General features: G+C 35.3%; 2 protein-coding genes across 2 annotated transcripts; one reads left to right on the top strand and one right to left on the bottom strand.

Moving 5' to 3' along the window:
* Window positions 1–7,459: 7,459 nt before the first annotated feature.
* Window positions 7,460–11,291, top strand: LOC112192763 (purple acid phosphatase 22). Its single transcript, XM_024332631.2, has 5 exons — window positions 7,460–7,775; window positions 7,858–8,149; window positions 9,701–10,269; window positions 10,404–10,492; window positions 10,815–11,291. The coding sequence occupies exons 1-5, from the start codon at window positions 7,623–7,625 to the stop codon at window positions 11,041–11,043; spliced, it is 1,332 nt and encodes a 443-aa protein (XP_024188399.1). The 5' UTR covers window positions 7,460–7,622; the 3' UTR covers window positions 11,044–11,291.
* An 8,985-nt stretch (window positions 11,292–20,276) lies between these two features.
* On the bottom strand, window positions 20,277–21,385 carry LOC112194234 ((S)-2-hydroxy-acid oxidase GLO1-like). The gene is made up of 6 exons (XM_024334478.2): window positions 21,288–21,385; window positions 21,102–21,168; window positions 20,940–21,002; window positions 20,783–20,852; window positions 20,575–20,675; window positions 20,277–20,337 (listed from the first exon to the last, which is right to left on the bottom strand). The coding sequence occupies exons 1-6, from the start codon at window positions 21,383–21,385 to the stop codon at window positions 20,287–20,289; spliced, it is 450 nt and encodes a 149-aa protein (XP_024190246.2). The 3' UTR covers window positions 20,277–20,286.
* Window positions 21,386–21,822: the final 437 nt, after the last annotated feature.

Raw genomic sequence — 21,822 nt, 5'->3', positions numbered from 1 at the left:
CACAGAACTAGTTAGAACTCTTGTCATGTTGGATCATATCTGCTCAATAAATTTGTTTTTGTGCGGAAAAATTAAATTTGTTAAACCCTCTTAAATCGTTAATATTTGCCCAATTTTTGTTTGTTAAATTCTGGATACTGCTCATCTCTTAATTAAATTTTACTTCTTCTGAAGACTACAAAATGATACAAGACAATGATAGTTAATTGGCGGATATTTGTCAACTACGAAACAGTATGATTCATATGCCGATCATACGAATTAAGAGTCATAAGCTGATGATTAGTTCAACTGTGAAATAGCAATTAGCAACCTATATTTCTACTATAAAAGGAACTCAGAGTTTAGTATCAAAGGCTTCACTAATTGTTAAAATACATAAAATATCCTTTAGAATGAAATTAAAATCTCATAATAATATTATCTATAAGGTTGTTGTTTTTTTTTTGAGAGAATTGTCAACTCATTGCATTGATCAGCGAAATTACACATAATAACTCATTTGTGTGGGACTGTCAAAAGAGTCACTACCTAAGTAATTCAACATTTTTAAAGATCATGAAGCTCAGCCAAAACTACCCTAAAGCACCCATGAGAATCAAAGGGGCACAGATGCTACGGACATTTTGGCGACATATTCTCAGAGAGACCCTATGAACTCCTTCCCCAGAGGAAACGGAGTCCTTACAACATAATAATAGTAAAAGATAAATAAAATCCAAGCCCACAGAAATAGGCCCAGACCCACACAAGAAACCCTAGCAGATGGAAGCCCAAAAGAGCACCAAGCCCAGCTGGAATTGATAAGGCCACCCATCCACTTGGGCACCCCAGCCATCAGCCTCCAGCCACCAGTCTTCCTCCCTTCAACGACGCCGGACGACAACTGACCCAGTAGTCCACTGTAACCATAGCCGCAGTCAACCCCAGTCCAAGGTAATAGATGTCGCCACCTCCGTCGCAATCCTCGACCGCCAGCCACAGAGGTCAAGAATCCACCCCAGGCCACCGCCCGAAGCTCCAGTCCGTACCCCGACCGGCCGCGACCACCAGATCTTCCTGCTCAGACAACACCAAGCATCGAGACCCCGGGACCATCACCGATCCAGATTGCCCAGGAATACATCCCACTGCCGCTGCCTTGTGCGGCCCAAAATTACCATCGCTGCTGCCAAAGCACACAACCCCAAACAAGAAAATAAGAAGCAAAATTTTGAGAAGCCGACAACGAGGATCCCCGCCGCCCTCAGTCCCCCGTTGACCAGATGAGAGGGAAATCCCATTTCCTCCAGCCCAATTTGCAGAGCTGCGGCCAAGAGGCCACGGTCTCCACCCACCTCTCAGAGAGAGTAACCTAAGCATTTTTATCTATAAGGTTGTTACGGTAAGGGAAATTTTATTCGCACATCCCTAAATACTTAATACACACCTCTTACTTAATACACCACTCATTTGATTTCTTATTCTATTATTTTATTAAATACACCACTCAAACTACCTAAATTATCCTCAAATATCAAAATTCTATATATATATATATATATATATATATATTTTTTTTTTTTTTTTGAAATAATGGTAATTCCATTGATAATAGCGCATGCCAAGAAGGCCATTACATACTCATCCGCTGACACATAACAATGGACAGACAAGACTTCGTGGAGGAGCCACAGTAGTACATAGGATAGACCAACTATATTTGAACTTATCGCTCACTTATACAGAACAAGACTATTAAACTATGACTCATAAACATAGTATATAGACTCATTGCAAACATAGAGAATAGAAGTGTAATTTGCTGAATTAAGCCTCCTGGATCCCAAATACGAAATCCTAGAGAGCCCGAGTCCGTTAGCTTAGTCCATACTTGAGGCCAAGACCAATTCCAAGTAGCATCGCATACCCAAAACAATTTAGGCCTTCCACTAAAATTGGGCCTCCACATTAGTTTGGACACCCAAAACAGATTGGGCACCCAATGATGTTTGGGCCTCCAACATACTATGGGCACCCAACAAGTACTGGACTCCACCTTTTTTCAGTCGCCGGCACATGGGCGCAACGCCGTATCAGCAGCCCTTTGCTTCAGAAACTTGGCCGCCCCATCCGGAAGCTCACCACAGCGGATCACCGCTCCTGCAAATCTTAGCGTCGCAATCTTCATCACCCTACTTTGGGCACAGGACCAGAACCACTGCCTTGTTTGATCCCTCTGTGCAGCCAACCGTAACCAGCCGGCCTTGACCACCATCTGCTCCAGCCATCTCCGCCGATCTTCAGAAAATTTTAGACGGCCTCTGCGTGGTCGGGTCCGACCCCCCTCATTTGAAACTTCCAGCCCTTCTAGCTTGCCCCGGAGAGCCATATTGCCCACCGCCACCATCCAACACTGGAGGCCGGCCTTCACTTGAGGTTTCAATGCTCCCAGATCGGAGCGCATAATCATTCGGGCCAAGTCACAACGCTCCTCCTCTACTTCGGGAAGTGGAGAGACAACGCCGTCGGGGGATTGGCACATGAGTCTCGCTCTTGAAGGCTGGCCTTCGCAGCTAATAGGGCAGTGCATCTTCTTCCCCTCTCCAGGTAAGAAAACATCACCCATTAGAGTTGTGATTGGCGAAAGAAATCGCCATTGGAAACCTTGCCGGCAGCGGCTAGGGTTGAGAGAAAACATACTTTAGCAACAATAGGTCGTGTTTTTCCTACAAGAAGCATATATCAAAATTCTATATAAAATCACTATATATGAATCAATATTAAAATCATCATGCTAAACTTTATCATAATCACAACATTCTATATATATCATAATGAATTTAAAATTTTAAATGCATTTAATTATCAAAATCATCATAATAATTTTAATTTTCTTTCAATTATTATCATGAGACCTATACAATCTTAACAATTTTGTTATTCAAAATTGTTGGTAGTCAAAATTGTTGAAAAATAATCAAGAACACATGAAGAGGATCCCAACTAGGTTTATAAATACATTGTTATTATTTTCTCTCCATTAGTTATCATGAAACAACATATACAATCATAAGGATTTTGTAATGCAAAATTGCTAGTAGTCAAGCTTGTAGAAGAAGATTCCAATTAGGGTTTATATATATATATATATATATAGAGGGCTTCCACTAAGGGATCCCTTTTTTTGGTATTTTATAGGGATGGGCATTATACCAACTTTTAGATCATATTTTCACATCTTAACCGTTCAGTTTTTAGGTCCTAATGTATAGATCACTTATGCAAATTTTCAGCCAAATTGGTGATCGTTAAGGTATCCAAAACTGCAATTTACACGAACGGACCGAATCTGTCGAACCGGAACCGTTCGTGTTTATAATGGTAAATTACAGTTTTGGATGCCTTAACGATCATCAAATTGGCTGAAAATTTGCAGAAGTGATCTATACATTAGGACCTAAAAACTGAACGGTTAAGATGTGAAAATATGATCTAAAAGTTGGTATAATACCTATCCCTATAAAACACCAAAAATAGGGATCCCTCACTAGAAGGGCCCTGTATATATATATATATATATATATATATATATATATATCATACTAGGTTTTATTTTCTTTCTATTAATTGCCAAGAAACAATATGAACGATCATAAGAATTTTGTAATGCATAATTGCTAATAATCAAGCTTGTCATGAACTTATGACAAAGATTTCAACTTAAATTTATAACAATATTAAAAACTATTGAACATATATATTCCAATTATAGTTTCTTTTCTAATATGAATGTTTTTTTAGTCATTTCATTTACCCATATAATCTGATTTTAAATGTAAAAAAATTAGAATGTGTATTAAATATTTAGGGATGTGGTAATAAAATTTCTCTTACGGTAAACTAAAATTAAAAAAAAAAAAATTTGAGGAAGTCAGTGAGAATAAAACTTCCTCGTTATCCTTCTTTCCACAATAACACGTGCATCGCACGGGTATACATCTAGTTATGAATAAAGCCCCATGCATAAACAAAACTTTGTTATATGTCAAATTAGGGTTTAGCTAGGGTTGAACGTACTAATTTATACACCAAAGAATGCAACTTTGAATCTCTACTTGTAGAGAGGTCATGCGCGCTACATATATAATCAACGTCCCATCTATCATTTTCTAACTAAAAATATGATCAACTAGAAAAGGATAGTTTTTTTTTTTTTTTTTTATCGGGAAGTTAGCTGTTAGTAACTCACACACTCATGCAGTGGTATCCCAGCGCAATGAAAGACCAATTAGGATGGGATATTAAGAGAGGAGGGTTTGTTAATCAAAATAAAAAATTTTGATAGAAAAAATGACCATAGAAGATTAAAAAACTTTTAGAATTAATTAAATTACAAGGACAATTATGACATTTACAAAATATACTTTTATTATAAATAAAACAAAAAAAACCCACAACCCACTTTTTACTCCCCACTATCTTATCTCTGTAATGGCAGTTTTCTTTTTTATTTCTGAAAAAATAAAATAAAAAATACTTGCATATGCAGAGCATGTGTGGAGAATGACTAGTATAAAAAAGACCAAGATAATAATCGTAATATTGTAATTAGACTCCAAACACACCCTATGGATGTGGATAATTACATGGGAAGTTATTCCACAGAATGTGGAGAAAATTGCTGCACATATTTTGTTTTTGATTTTTGATTTTTTTTTGTTTTTCTTTTATTTGTGAATTGACAATTTTGTCTTTCTCAAATATTTCAGTTCAAATGTTTTTTAATATTTGAGGGATATTTTGGTAAAAAATTTCTGTTTTGACTGACAAACTCTCTTCTCTTAATAATAGTATAGATAGATATCTTGATTAAGCACATGCATGGACATATGTACGGCTGCTACTTCATTCTTTACTTGCTTTCACCTAATTTATCTATTTTACATCCCAGTTGTGAATTTAAGTAGCAGACCTCGATCGATTTCCAACCAAACTGGAATGCATATATATAAAAAAGAGAAGGAAAACATTTTTCCTTTTGACTATACTATTGAGAACATTGAAATATTCAACTGGTTTAATCATTTACAAATGAAAATAATTAAGACTTGTTAAACACTTTATTTAGGGCCAATCAGTTGAAAACGATTATTTATGATAGAAAAAATGTACGTACAGATTTATAATATAAAAAAGAGAAGGAAAGCATTTTTCCTTTTGACGATAGTATTGAGAACATTGAAATATTCAACTGGTAAACAATCATTTACAAATGAAAAGAATTAAGACTTGTTAAACACTTTATTTAGGGCCAATCAGTTGAAAGCGATTATTTATGATAGAAAAAATGTCCGTGCAGATTTATAGTCCACGTGAAGAATCGTAGCAAATTACGTGGGTTTGGCGTACGTAGCATTATTTTTGCCATCATTTTGCTCATGTTCTTCAGAAATGAGTAGATTCCTAGGATATGCCGATGGTATATACTTGTGAAGCTAGCTGTGTGCGTGCTCAAGATGAAGTCTTAATTTGTTAATTGAGTTCCATGTGACTCACACATACAGTCGTTATGTCTCTTTCACACGCTCAACATCTTCCTCAAGTAATTATCCAAAAGAACAACAAACTTACACCTTTATGGATCACCCCAAGGAGCAACTGGGACCTAACCTCTCTAGGTAGAAGTTTCAAGGACTTCATTCTTATACGTTGGCTTGGCTTGAATGCTACAATAGTACAATTTAGCCTTTTCGGATCATAATTATTTTCTTCATAAATATCTTAAATGTTGATAAAAATTAGTACATATGTAACTATTAATGTATGATTGAATAGTCCAACTTCGTAATTTTAAAACCTAATGTGTCAAATTATTGTGCAAAACAATACTTTTATTAATCATGTCGTATCTGAATTTATTTCTATTTTTAAATTAGTTTAAATTTTAAAAACGTTCTACCCAAAATCCTATAGTGACCTGCATGAGAAGCTTCTTACCGGTCCAATATACATACCAGCTCTCATTCAAAGAAACTTTGATATTCTATTGAATAAGATCTATCATAATATCCTAATAATTTCAGTTTAATAATTCAATACAAAGTTTATATTTTACTTAGATATCTAATAGTTAAATTAACAAGTTCCTCCTAGAAACCTAAATTTTAAATGGGATTTCTTTTCTTAGAAATATGTATCTGTAGGTCATGTTGGAAACTTCTCGCTAACTAGCTGGTCACCCATCAATCTGATCAATTAACCTCATTTTCTTTCTGTCTTACAGAGCTTAAAGTTTACAGGCCTAAGCCTAACATCTCTTGTTTGGTTTTATTAGACAAAAAGTGTATTTGTGAGCATGAATTATGTTTTTAAAGCAGCATTCAATTTGTTTGGAAAATATAAAATGGTCTTGATCATGATACACATTGTAGTTCAGATTGATGCCATTGGTCTACGTGATGTATACTTATTCCTGATTAGTTCTATTAACTTAATTTTTTGTTTCATAGTTTCATACTTTCATACCTTTTAAGGTCCTCACCAAGGTCGAGTAATATGATTGACTTGGCCCAAACCACCATATGGCAATGCCAAGTGGTATTTCAGAACCATACAATTAATAATTCCCCTAATTTATCTAATTACCCTATCTTTAAAAAAAAAAACTTAAAGAATTAAGTGTTTTGATCATTGAATTACATTATGTGGTTGTGTGGTTGTCAATAACATAAAACTCCCTGTAACAAACAAATGAATCATACAAAAAATTAGCCAAATTAAAAAATATTTAAACATTTGATTAGCACCATGATTGTTCTAATTTTATCTAATTAACGTGCTTCATTTGATTGCACATTTTCAATGATAAAATGATTATGAATTTTATTGATTTTTGTAGACACAATTCTTGAATAGAAATCTAAAGTATCAACTATTAAATTGTTGAATTAAGTTGTATACTAGTAAAAATTCTCAAGTTTAAACGTAAGGAGGTTCTCTCTAAAACAAGCCTATATGTATAAGGCCCTTCTACTAAGAGATCTTTTTTTATATATTTTTTATTTATTTATTTATTTTATAGTTTTAAGCGATCTTTTGTGGGATCCACTTTTCAATTACATATCGGCATCTCGATTGTTCAGTTCTTAGGACTCCATGAATAGATCACTTCTACAATTTTCAACCAAATTGATGACCGTTAAGATATCAAATTAGATTAAATCAATGGACGAATCAAATATATCCGACCTAAACCGTTCATGCTTATATATATATATATATATGAATGCTTTTTTTTTTTATATCCGACCTAAAGGCGTACATAACTAATAAAATCAGTTAATCTTGCGGAAAAAAGAAAAGGAAACAAAAAACAAAATTATGATAAAAGCCAAGCCTAAGCAGCAGAAAGAAACATATCATCTAGATATATGGATTGAAATTCTGGATGGTCACAGTGGCTTTGCTGATATAATTTCAAAGAGACTTACTTCACGCCATTGCTATCTATACTACCTATTTTTTATATTTTGCAAACCTTCAACCACCACAAACTTCAAATTGTCATATAAATAACCTCTACCTGCGGACTGCAGAGATTAATTTGTATCCAATAGCTCTTGTCAGAAACGAAAACAAAAATGAGGAAATTGTGTCTATGTCTGTTCTCTCTACTCCTAACCATCTCTCTCTTCCCTCTACTCCTAAAAGCAAAAGATGATGATTTTGTTAGGCAACCTCCACGGAGAGTAATATTCACCCACCATGACCGTTCCGACTCAGACCCTCAACAGGTACGTATCTGAAGCCTCATATTACGTTCTTCTTTCATATTTCTGTTCTTGATAATTAACTTATATATGCTATAATTACTAGGTGCATATTTCACTGGTGGGAAAAGATCACATGAAAGTTTCATGGGTTACAGACAGCAAACATTGCAGTTCTCTTGTAGAGTACGGAAAAGAATCTGGAAAATACAATGCAAAAGCTAACGGAGAACACACATCCTACAAGTATTTCTTCTATACCTCTGGGAAGATCCACCATGTTACCATTGGCCCTTTGGAGCCATCAACTACATACTTCTACAGATGTGGAGGTTCTGGCCCGGAGTTCTCCTTCAAGACACCCCCTTCAACACTTCCCCTTGATTTTGTAGTCGTTGGTAAGTTTCATTTTCAAGATATCACGCATGTTACATTTTTAGACTCCCATTTGATAAATTTCTAGAGTCAAACAATGCAAAAATCACCTGATTATCAGTTCAAATTGATAACACTAGCCTTCTTCATAATAGATTTTTTTTTTTAAGAAAATGAAAAAAATAAATTAAATAAAACTGTTATTGCAGAGAGAAATCAGAGAATATAGTGGGAAAGAAAAGTGGGGGTTGTGGGATCATTTCTTTTTAATTTTCTTAAAAAATCTATTTTATAATTGTCATATTTACCCTTGTGATTTAATTTATTCTCAACATTTTTAAATATTTCAGGATTAAATCTATTAAATTTTTTTATTTTGGCTAACAAAATTTTTTCTCTTAATAATAATATAGATAACAGAACGATCCAAACTGTATATCTAGCGAACGAGAAAACTTTTGATTTGCTTGGAAGGAATGAGTGGTCATTAATTTGGCGTGGAAATCTTATCTTGCAGCCAGTGTATTCGCATGAAATGAACACTACAACTTGTTTCTTAAATTAGAATGATACGCATGCTCTCTAGCTTAGCTTCATACTTTCCAAGAGGATGAGTTGGTTGGCAGTAGGTTGCTTTAAGGGTAAGTAGAATGACAACATGTTGGACAAGAGTGTAAACCACTTGTTAGAAAAGTTGCAGAGCTACGTCATCTGCGAGTAGTATTGTGCTAGATGAGAGACCTTGGTCGTTTACTTTTAGTTACAAGATGAGACCTTGGGTCGGTATATAACCTGGCAATTAATCCCAATTAAATATATACCACATAACTATTAGCTTTGCCTCTGTTTGCAACTCTTTCAGAATAATTACTGCACTCATGTAATTATGTTATTGTAAATATTCATTGCAGGGTCTTTTTTCAGAAATTCTTAGGATTTTAAGAGTCAAGACTAGGTTAACGATAAAAAATAAGTATGCATGGCTGGCATCTTGGTAGGTCAACTTGAACTGGTCCTAGGTGTTTTCCCAATATCCAATTGAATATGCTGATATTGAACCAAAAAAAAAAAATTGAATATGCTGACTGCTGAGTAAACTAATGCTCATTTAAAACAAATTATACAATTGACAATGCAATTCTTTTATCAACTCTCTCATAAGTCAATTATATAGAATGGAGAGAGTTGAGACAGACAACAAAAGACTCAGGTTCATTTTCCACCCTCATTAACATGTCTTGATTTGTATATTGCTTTGAGGGAATCTTCTCCTCGGGGAATTTTGTCTTCAGAGAATATACCATGCTCATCCAATAAACTTGATATGGTGATTGTCGTATATGTTGTTGGCTTTCTCTAAAATGAACTACTCAATATAAACAGGTCTAAGAATGCATGTAACATTCTATACCGTATCTTAATAGGAACATATATCATAGTATTGAGATTACAACAGTTGTTTTATTTTATTATTTTTATTTTTATTTTTATTATTATTAATGAAATCTATTTCTTCTCCAGAAAAAAGAAAGAAAAAAAAATGCATGTAACATGAATATTGGTCTGGCTTATAGGTGACCTAGGACAGACTGAATGGACTAACTCCACCCTCGACCACATCCAAAGTATAGATTATGACGTCCTCATTCTACCCGGCGATCTATCTTATGCCGATACCCACCAACCCCTTTGGGACTCATTCGGCCGCATTGTCGAACCCTATGCCAGCCGCCGGCCATGGATGGTCACAGAAGGCAACCACGAAGTCGAAATCTTCCCCATCATCTACCCAACCGGGTTCAAAGCCTACAATGCAAGGTGGCCGATGCCCTACCAAGAGAGCGGATCCACCTCAAACTTGTACTACTCTTTCGAAGTTGCTGGCACCCACGTCATCATGCTTGGGTCCTACGTGGAGTTTGATGCTGATTCAGACCAGTACAAGTGGCTTCAAGCTGATTTGGCAAAGATTGACAGGAAAAAGACGCCTTGGGTTGTTGCCCTTTTGCATGCACCGTGGTATAATACTAACACTGCTCATCAAGGTGAAGGAGAGACCATGAGATTAGCTATGGAAGAGCTGTTGTATAATGCACAAGTTGATTTGGTTTTTCAAGGCCATGTTCATGCGTATGAACGATTTGTATGTCTTACTTTTTTATTCCTTGTTGCATGTAGAGAATCATTAACATCGGTGATTAAAGAATTGCTTTATATTATCAATTGCTTGCTTTTGTGTTTCGCAATATGATTAGCTTCTGTTGGTTGTTAATGCAGACCAGGGTTTATAACAATAAGGCTGACCCATGTGGTCCGATTTACATAACCATTGGCGATGGTGGGAACCGAGAAGGACTAGCATTATCGTAAGTACTCTTCAATCTTTCTGTTTTGATCGATATTATTGTACGTAATGTCGACAACCATATCGGTATATAACTGACGTAAGAGGATTTGAGTTTAAGCTGTAATATTTAGGGGTCATGAGAAAAAAGTATAAATACAACGGAGAGTTGTACCAACAAAAGAAAAGGTATACAGCCATGCTTCAACTTAAAAGCTAAAACTATATTGTTGATGGTCATAGATGCATTTAGCTACTGTTTAGTACATGGGTTTGGTACGTACTGATTCCTCATAGAAGTAATAATGGTGCTAATTAAGGTTCTTCGTTTTGTGTATATTTAGGTTCGAAGACCCTGCTTCCCCTCTCTCCTTGTACAGAGAACCGAGTTTCGGACATGGACGGCTCAAAATGGTGAATGAAACACATGCATTTTGGGGATGGCATCGCAACAACGATTCAAACTTCGTTGTTAAAGACCAGGTCTGGTTACAAAGTTTGAGCTCCTCTAAAACTTGCTCCAAATCTGTCGACCAGAAGATTACTTCACCGTCCACTAAAGATGAATTATAGGCTCACAGCAGGCTTGCAGCGATTATACAACCTTAAGCAAGAAAAGTAAAAACAAAACGCAAACCAACTATATCTGTCATCTGATTCTTCGTAGTAAAAATTGGAAGAATAGAAATTAATTTCCTGAGTGGAAGTGCAGTTTTTCAGGGTGAGTGGATTACTTTTGAATTTGTAACATGTTTGTCTTGGTTTATGATTTTTGTATATTGAATAAATTTGTGCAAAGAACTGGCGTTGTTGGTCTCTTATTGTATAATTCCCCTTCAGTTGATTTTTTTTTTTTTATCGTAAATTCATTTTACATTTAACTAAACAAAAATTACAATTTAATGAAACTAAATTTACAAAATCGATAACAAATTTACCACATTCATTTTATACTTTTTACATTTAATCGAACTAAGTTACAACGTTGACAACAATTTGTTCACAAACGTGTAATAATATCGTATGTGGAGTAATTACTTCTAACATTACTAAAATTACACAACAAAAGATTTTCATTACCACAATACAACAAATTTATTGTCACATATGTAAACGTGTGCATGACATACATGTAGGTACCTTTAAATTTTCCGATTTCAGAGTACATTACCACATATGGTGACACTATCAAATTCCAGAAAACTTTGGAATACTATATGGACCACTTACTAGTTAGTAGTATCATAGCAACTAGCATTTCCACATAGATTTACGCTTGTGTAAATTAATATCTTTCATTATATATATATTTATTGCATATTTATGAGTTAACTGTAAATGGCTTTGTTTTTCTTTTAGACCGATAGTTTATTTTGTCCTTTAACTATGAGGTCCGTTCTAGAGAGGATCTGATCTCCTTACTTTAAAAATTTAAGAATTTTTAATATATTACACTAGTATATGACCTAATTCAATGATTTCAACCCGTTGATCCTAGAGCTGTCAATTCCGACACGACCTGATAATACAACTCGAAACCCGCACGATTAAAAAACGGGTCAGCTTTGGGTCAACCCGCCATGACCCATTTAATAAATGGATCGGCTACGGGTTAACCCGCCAACACGAAGTGAACCTGTATAACCCGATTATGCTATACTTCTTCTTGAAATTTTGGACATTGGGAGTATTTGATCATAGGATTAGACAATTTGAAATATTTTGCTTTATAATTATTGGATTTAATTATTTATGAATATATATAATTATTTATATTCTTAGTCTTGTGGAGTTTTTAGTGAATTTAATCAATTTATGCATTTTTTTAGTTAAATGGGTCGCATTGTTGACCCTTAAATGGGTTATTTTGTTTAACATGACGAGACCTATTTGTTAAATGGGTTAAGCGGGTTGGAAATGGGTAACCCGTTTAATAAATAGGTTAGGTTTGAGTTTAAATTTTTGACACGATTATTAAATGGGTTGGGTTTGGGTTTGTATATTGCGACACGACAAATACCTTGACCCGACACAAACCCAACCCGACACGACCCATTGACAGCCCTACTTGATCATTTAGATTCATATGCAATAATTGTGCCTACAAAAAATCAACCAAATTCATAATCATTTGGTCATTCAAAATTGTGTAAACAAATGTAGTCCGTTAAATAAAATTAAAACAAATATTGTGCTAATCAAATGGTTCAAGGTTTTCCGATTATGAAATTTTTTTGTAAGATTCATATGTGTGTATATAACTAGAGAATGAATAGTTTAGATTATTAAACATTTCATTTCAAGTTTAAATAGATCCACTCTATAACCTCCCTCCTTTAACTATAATTCAGACTTGACCACCTTGTTTGGTTAAAGATTTAAAGTTTGAAATCATATGAAAATAAGATTACAGTGAGATCACATTGTCAGAATTAGTTGACATAATAAGATAAAAATAAAAAAACATTGAAAAACTTTTGTAACTAAAGCAGAGTTATAGTTGACTAAAAGCGAAGCCTAGGGTTTCAAGTCACAGCGGTGGTGTCGTCCTCCAGTCGGATCTCGGCTTGCGTAGTGACGCTTGATGTCGAGCTCTGTTTCCTGATCGTTTCTTTCAAGGGTTACAGCGTTGGGTATGTGGTTTTCGGGTTTGGATCTAGCAAATCTTGGCTTGCCGGTTTGTTTTTGGGCATGCATATGAATAGAAGACTGTGGTGTTGCTGTTAAATTTTGGCGAGTTTAACAGATCGAAGTCGAGGTCTAGGTGTAGCAGATTGGCGGCGGGTTTCTAACTTGCGCAATGTCGAGGAGGCCTTGTGGTGGAAGAAGACAGATAAGTGGAATTCTCAACCAGATTTGTCTAGTTTTGGTGCTTCGCTGAGTGAAGAGAGATGGGGTGGTGGAAAGGCCGGCAACCGAAATACCTAATATCGGCGGCGGTGATGGCCTTGCAGTGTGATTGGGCTTCTGTCTCCTTAACTCTGGTTCGAGTGTGGGCTTTTGGGCTTAGGCTCCATCGAGTTAGCATATTTCAAAGAAGAGCTAAAAGACCAATCTGTTGCCAAGGTTGTTAGCTGCTATATTTTAGTCTTTTGCTATATTTTAGTCTGTTGCCAAGGTTCTATGAGCTTTTCTAAGATGTTTCTAGTTGTTATTTGTACCACAATAGAGTTATGGAAAATTAGACTAGATGAATGATTTTTTTCTTAGGAAGCAAGATTGTTCTTGCTTAGTTAGGCTTACTCATGCGAGCGTCCCATTAGACTTTAATGAGTTTAGTATTGGCTTAGATATATAGGTTCTCTTTTTTTACCCGATTTCTTGTATAATTAAGTGCATGTTAGACTCTGACCTATTTATGACTTTGATATTTAATATATCAATTCCTATTAAAAAAAAAGAAGATAAAAATCATACCCAAAATTATTTATTAGGATACAATCTCTATAAAGTCTTATTAAGAAAATGATAGGATTGGATCCCACTAATGTAGTGCATGCATTGAGATATGATGTAGGAGTCTATTTAGGAGTTGACACGATAATATCTCATTTTCAAATTCTGTTTGGAAACAAAATCTCTATAAAATCTGCTTGCGTTAATACCATAAGAAAATTCTAAGTTTTTAATTAGTTAAAACTGCAAGAATCATGCTTAATTCAGAGCCAGGGTCTCTCAGCAACCAATTAGAGCCTTTTCTATTCACCAGGATCGCCATTTCTTCTTGAGACATCTCAAAGCTCTTATCTGGGATATATATATATATATATATATATATATATATAGGCCCGATCAAGAGCGGACGTCTGCACTTTCGCTAAAGTGCGGACATCGATGCAGCAGGCGGCGGCGCAGGGCTGGCAGGAGGGAGGCCGGAGGCGTCCCAGACCTCTTATGGGAGGCGTTCGACGTCGGGCTTGCCGGTTTCTGGGCAGCCACTTCACCTGCAGTTGCAGGTTCTGTGCAGCACAGCAGAACCGTCGCCGGCGACTCCAACAGACCACAGACCCCTCCGCACGACCCCCAACGTCCCTCCGGCAAGCCGCGCCTCACTGTCGCAGCTTGATCAAGGCCGGAGGAGTGACGTCCGCACTTTTTCTAGGTTGCGAACGTCCGCTCTCGAACGGCTCCGTGTGTGTGTGTGTGTGTGTATATATATATATATATATATATATATATCAAGGTTTCAAAAATCGCTAGGCGCTAGTAGAGCTGTGGGCTGGGGAGGAGTGCCCAGGCGCCTAGACAGCTGTTAGGCAGTTTTGTATTTTTAAATTTTTATATCATTTAACTAAATATTTATGTAATTAAATATTTATTTATCTCTCAAAAATTAAATATTTGCTTAATTTTTTTTAGAAGATAAATATTTGCTTAGTTAAATAACGGAAGCATAGAAGTGGTATTCTATTATGCTTCTAATTGTAATTTTGGTTGGCCTGAGCACATGTCACCACGTGCCATCCTATCTCTTTTATTTTTCTTGACAAACACAGCCTGAGCCACACATTTGCTTTCTTCTATTCTACTCTCTCTCTCTTTGAAACAGCAAACTCTCTCTCTCCCTCATGACGAAACGTGTCATCCTATCTCTTCTATCTCTCTTGACAAACAATAGCCTGAGTCACACATTTGCTTTCTTCTGTTCTACTCTCTCTCTCTCTCTCTGAAACAACAGACTCTCTCTCTCCCAAGGACTAAAATATCGAATATCGAGGAAATATCGATAGTCCAAAAAACGGAAATTTCAATGAAAATATTAAGGAAATTTCGATCTAAGCAAATTTTCAGAAAAATGATGGAAATTTAGAAAGTAACATGGAAATCATTAATGAATTTCATGAAATGTTTACATGATTAGTTTCCTATAATATTTCAAAAAAAGTGTTTGACAAACTTAATTGTACAATGATTGTAGTAATTTGGAGTATAATAAGATACACTAACATGACAAAGATATAAAATTCTACATGAGAAATCTCAAAAATGATTTAAATAGGTGATTTGGAGAGTTAGTTATTAATTATAATAATATTTCAGAATTAAATAGATATGTTAAAAAAAACATCGGTCTTTAAATAAACAAAAAAAGAAGTAGAAAATGGTCCATAGAAATATAGAGAAAATTTTTTTTTTTAATAGAGCCAAATGTTTACTAGTTAGCAAATTAGGTAATTAGAATATTTATAAGCATGGAGGGAAAAGACTCAAAACTCTTCCTATAAATTTTTAAAGTTTTTCTCTTTAGATGTATGTTACTAAGTTTAGTTGGATTGGATAAGGACAAAAACTAGTTTTCACGAAACACATATTGTGAGAGGTGGTGATAATCTTGGAATTTCAGGAGAATATCAGGAATTTCGCAAAAATTTCGAATATTTAGGAAAATATCGTGAAAGTTTCAAATATTTCCGGAAATATCGTGAAAGTTTCGAATATTTCCAGAAATATCGCGAAATTTTGAAAATTTCTCACGATATTCTCTTGGTAAATCAAAAATATATCGAGACCCTAAAAAAATTGAAATATCGCTGAAATTTCGAGGATATTATTGATTTTTCAGTCCTTGCTCTCTCCCTCTCGACTAAACCAACAGCCACGACCTCCTCTCTCTCTCTCTCCAAGCCGTAAACTCCATTAAACAACTTGCAACTCTAAAAACACGAGGACTGAGCCACATAAGCGAAAGAGAATGACAGAGACCTCAGTGATTCAAGGTTCCAGAGCTGGGTGAGCAATGGATGCAGGAAAAAAAAAACTCAAACCCGCCTAGCGCCCAACCACCCAAGGGCCTAGTCGCCCGCTTAGGCCTCCCAGACGGCCACCCAACAGCTCTGACTTGGCATTACTCGAGTCAGAGAGCCACCGCCCAGTGCCTAAGCAGCCAGGGCGGCCAGTTTTAAAACACTGATATATATATATATATATATATATATATATATATATAAGTGTGTGTGTATATATATATATATATAAGTATTTAAATATATATATAACGAATAGATCATCTCTGCAAAATTTCAGCCAAATTGATGATTTTTAAGGTATCTAACTTGCTTAAACCAATGGATGAATGAATCTGTCCAACCCGAACCGTACTAACTTTAAGGTCGTTATCAATGCCTTAACGACCATCAATTTGGCTGAAATTTTGTAGCGATGATCTATATATTAGTACCTAAAAACTGAACGGTCGAGATCTGGATACGCGACTGAAAGGTAACCCTAAACACTAAAAGCGCACTTTAATTTAAGAGCGAAGTTTAGGATATGTGTGTGTAGGGCCTTTCTACTAAGGGATCCTTTTTTTTGGTTTTTCTAGGGATAGGGCATTAGACCAACTTTTCGATCACATTTCTGTATCTCAACCATTCAGCTTTTAGGTCCTAATGTGTAGATCATTGCTGCAAATTTTCAGCCAAATTGGTGATCGTTAAGGTATCAAATTAGATTAAATCAACGAACAAACCAAATGTGTCAAATTTGAACCGTTCATACTTATAATCTTAAATTGCCATTTTGAATGCCTTAAATATAATCAATTTAGCTGAAAATTTGCAGAGGTGATCTACACATTAGGACCTAAAAACCAAACGGTTGAAATGCCAAAATATGATCGAAAAGTTGGTCTAATGCCCCATCCCTAAAAAAGACTAAAAAAATGGATCCCTCACTAGAAGGGCCCTGTATATAAGTATGAATGGTTCAAAAGACCAAAAAAAGGATCCCTTAGAGCATCATCAGTAGGGACCCAAATTTGGGTCCAAAACCAAGATTTGAGTCCAAAAGTAAAGGAATGAGGTTGCAGTGGGTCGGAAAAATTTGAACCTATTTCTGCCGGAGACCTAAATCTTGACTCAAATTTGGTCCAAAGAATGACCTAAAAAAATTGGACTCAAATTTAATAGACCTACCACGTGGGCTTTCTGGTGCATGGAAGTGTGCATGCAAGTGGGCATGAGTTTAGAAATGTCGTGGGACCCAGCACATGGGCTTTCTGATGTTTTTTTTATTTTTTTTTATTTTTTTTATAAATGTAAAATGTAAAATTTTGAATTTTGTTAATAATATTGCCGTTTTTTAAAGGCTTTCTCATGATTTTTTCTTTCATTCGCCTCTTTCATTCCCTACTCTCACTCTATTGTTCTTCAAATATATATTTTTCAATATGAATAATTTTTAAGGAATTTTATGATTTTCTTTAACACGATGTAAGTTATACACACACACACACACATATCTAAAAATTAAAACGAACATAAATTAAAAGTCTCAAATATGAGTCTGTTCCACAATGGAAAGATTTGTGTTTTAGACCCAAATATGAGTCTAAAAAAATGAGTCCAAAACATGGGTCCACAAATAAGTCCTACACCACTGCAGCACCTAAAAAAAGTAAGTCATTTTGTACACTATTCAGATGGACCCAAATCACTATTCCAGCTTATTTGAACCCAAATTTGAGTCTAAAAAATGAGTCCCCACTGCTGATGCTCTTAGTGGAGGGGCCATATATATATATATATGACCCCTCCACTAAGGGATCCCTTGTGAGACTCATTTTTCGATCGTATTTTAGCATCTCAATCGTTCAGTTTTTAGGTCCTAATGTATAGATCATTTCTGTAAATTTTCAGCCAAATTGATTATCGTTAAGGTATCGCATTAATTTAAATCAATGGATGAACCAAATTTTTCCAACTTGAACCGTTCGTGTTCATAATTGTAAATCACAGTTATAAATGTCTTAATGATTATCAATTTGGCTGAAAATTTACAGAGATGATTTACTCATATATACCTAAAAACTGAAGGGTTAAGATGTGAATATGTGATCGAAAAATAGGTCTAATGAGTGATCCCTTACTAGATTCCCTTACCACACACACACACACACACACACACGGTTTTTCTATGCTAAGGACCACCTTAGATTTTAAAATCTAACGATTTCCTTGAATAGACTCACTTTTCGATCGCATGTTCACATCTCGACTGTTCAGTTTTTAGGTCCTAATGTTTAGATCACTTTGCAAATTTTCAGCCAAATTGATGATCGTGAAGATATTGAACTAGATTAAATCAATAAATGAACCGAATCTGTCCAACCTGAACTATGTATCACTACTACAGAAATTGAATCAGATGACTCTACGCAATTATCTGTTGAATTTTTTTTTTCAGACGTCGTTTTTATAAGAGCAGTCGTATAATAGGGACTTAGGAATTAGTTCAGAAGACATTTAAGATAAAAACTGTTGTGTGACACTAAAAAAATTGATTGCCAAGTTTCCCACCGCATTAGTGGTGCCAAACCCCATATGAAACCCCAAATTTTCTCCAACATGTATTGATCATACGACGATAAATAATATAACTGTGGTCTGATCAAATAATTTGACAAAAAGGAGGGAGAGTTCCCACCACCATTTTTCTCCAACCCCCCATGGAGGGAAGTCAAATTGATAGGAGACAAACCCCAAATTTGAAATGGCTACATTCCACTACTAGAATTATGGCCCCAGACATCGGCCAAAAACTGATGAGAAACAAAAACCCGACCGATGTCTTTGTGGGTGATGACAAAGATCCGGAAAAAGCAGACATCGGTTTTTAGCCGATGTCTAGTATTCGTGTAGACATCGGTTCCTAATTATAAATCGATGTAAATAGGTTTAAATGATAACAAACTTACATGTTTTACTATTGTTAAACCCACATTTTATTGTATTTAATGCTTAAGAAATATAGATTACACAGCACAAGTTTGCGTTTTAACATCGTTATTGATTTAAGAACCGATGACTGATACTGTTACAGATATCGGTTTCCATTTTGGAACTGATGTCTGGTACTCAGTAACATATCGTTTTCGACAAAAAATCGATGCCTGTATATTTTGGTAACATCGATTTCCATTTTAGAACTGATGTCTGGTACTCAGTAACATATCGTTTTCGACAAAAAATCGATGTCTGTATAATTTACTAACATCGATTTTCATTTTGGAATTGATGTATCTGTATTACTGGACATCAGTTTTTATTGTTAAAACTGATTTCAACTTTATATCTAGACATCATACTAGAAAGTACGCCCGCGCGATGCTGCGGGTTTAGGCGATAAGAGTAGTAATCACAATCTTATAATGTTTGCCGAATATGCTATCATTTTACATATCATAAAAGCTGGTTCACAAACTTTTTCACTAACTCTTACAAACTCTCTCTAATTCTTCCATTATCAAATCTATACATTCCTCCATTTCTGCCTTACATATCACCAGCCTCTTCCACATTGCAAGTTGAATTAGATGCAAGAGAATACTTCTGTGTGGCTGAAAATTCCAGCATGACCAACCTATATATAATCTCCTCCATTTTGGCTACAAGGGACGAATATGTCACAGCCAACAATTCCATATTCAAAGCTTTGTTTTCTTTTCTTCTTTCACGTTTGCTCTTCTCTTCGTGAAAAGTATCTACACAACTGCAAAATTCAAAAATTAATGATCAATGATCAATTCATGACAAAACAAACATAACAAAAATCAATCACTGTATATCACTAAAAATACAATCTTCCAATTACAAAAACACCTCCAATTTCTAAACTAAATGAACACTAATTAATAAATTTCTAAAAACACCTCCAATTTATGAGTAATGAGTTCCCCTATTTGATTTCATATATACATATATTTATATATATCCCTTTGTAAACAAAATTATTAAAAATAAACTATTTTGGATTGTTGGTATACAGTATTAGTTAAAAGGAATATTTTCCTATGGAGCAGTTCTGAGGCTTCTTGCCTCACTCCACCATCCAGAAAACAGGAATTTGGCCCTCTGCAGCTTTGACGACCTGTACAGTAAAGCCATTTCCATCACCATAATGTATTATTACAAGCTATATATGGTACTCCAACAAGTGTTCCTAACATAGGGTTTAATAGAAAATCAAACTAAGGGAAATACTAAGCACTTATAATGACTGAAACTTCAGGAATGCAAACAATTGATAAAGGAACTCCTGCCCTTTCATTCGTAAGCAATAAATAAATCAATAAAAATCAGAAAGATAAATGAAGCGTATATGTACCTCTTCCAAAGCCATAATAGTTGCAGGGACATAATCTAGTTGCCGAGCTCCATGATTGGATACAATTATTCCTGCAGCTCCAGCTTGTATGCATAACCTTGCTGCATTAATGTTAGCACATATATGACAAGTTTGTAACAAGGTATTAGCATCAAGCACAGGAGTAAATTTTGGATCGGAGGTTGAAGTTAGTAATGTGTTTACTTACTATCCTCAGCAGTAATTACGCCCTTTAACAGAATTGGTAATGTAGTGATTGACTGAAGCCATTTCACATCCTATGAGCCCATGTTACCCATAACATATTTCAAATTGTTACTTCAGATTGCTACTTCAAATTATCAATATTGAAGCAATCATCTTACCTTCCAGCTGAGAGAGCGGGCAAATAGTCCAGCAACATATGATGCTAATCCAGAATCATTGGTCTGCAATTTCATTAACACAATGCTAAATAACTAAGCCAAAATGAAAAGTAACTGCAGAGACTTTTATTTGGTCTGATATCAGAAGTAAATGGGTCCAACCTCATCAATCTTTCCAAGATCCAAACTTTCGAAGTTTTTCAATGTCAAACTTGGTGGCATAGTAAACCTGTGAAGAACCATTAGACAGCTTTAGGACCTCATTACGCAAAATCAAGTTAAAGAAGATATATCAAACCTTAAAATGATATTTGATTGCATATGGAACATAGAAGCAGTATCATGTACCAAAAGAGCCACATAGTAACAGTAGATATCACATGAAATTCTTTGGCATACTTCAAATCGTCTTCCAATGGGCATTCAGATCCCAGTTGCCCCGACATGATTGAATCCAGGCGATTAGAAGAAATGCTTCTCTAAACATGTCCCTCTCCTTCTTTGAGGATATACAGTTGTCACAATTACCTAAAAAGATGATATAATCAACTACAGCATAATTGGTCACATATTAAGTTGATAGATTATTTGCAGAGGAACACTCATGCATATGGTACAATGCTGAAGCTCTGAACACTTTCTTTTTCATTCTAATATTTCATTTACTACCCTGTATCACAACCTAGCCGTAAGTAAACTAGGCAGATAATACTATAGCACATAAATGCAAACTGAATGTTAAACACAATTTAAAGGAGAGTTGAACAGAGGCAGTCTTATGGTAAAATCAGGCACAGACCACATTGATCAGATGGAAAAATTTACCCAAAGTGACCAAGCAAGGACTTCCTTCTGCACGTTGTTGATAAGCAATACCGTTGCA

The sequence above is a fragment of the Rosa chinensis genome, chromosome 3 (genome assembly GCF_002994745.2).
Source record: "Rosa chinensis cultivar Old Blush chromosome 3, RchiOBHm-V2, whole genome shotgun sequence".
NCBI classification, from domain to species: domain Eukaryota; kingdom Viridiplantae; phylum Streptophyta; class Magnoliopsida; order Rosales; family Rosaceae; genus Rosa; species Rosa chinensis.
The sequence above is the reverse complement of the archived record's forward strand: the minus strand, read 5'-3'. Positions and strand labels throughout refer to the sequence as shown.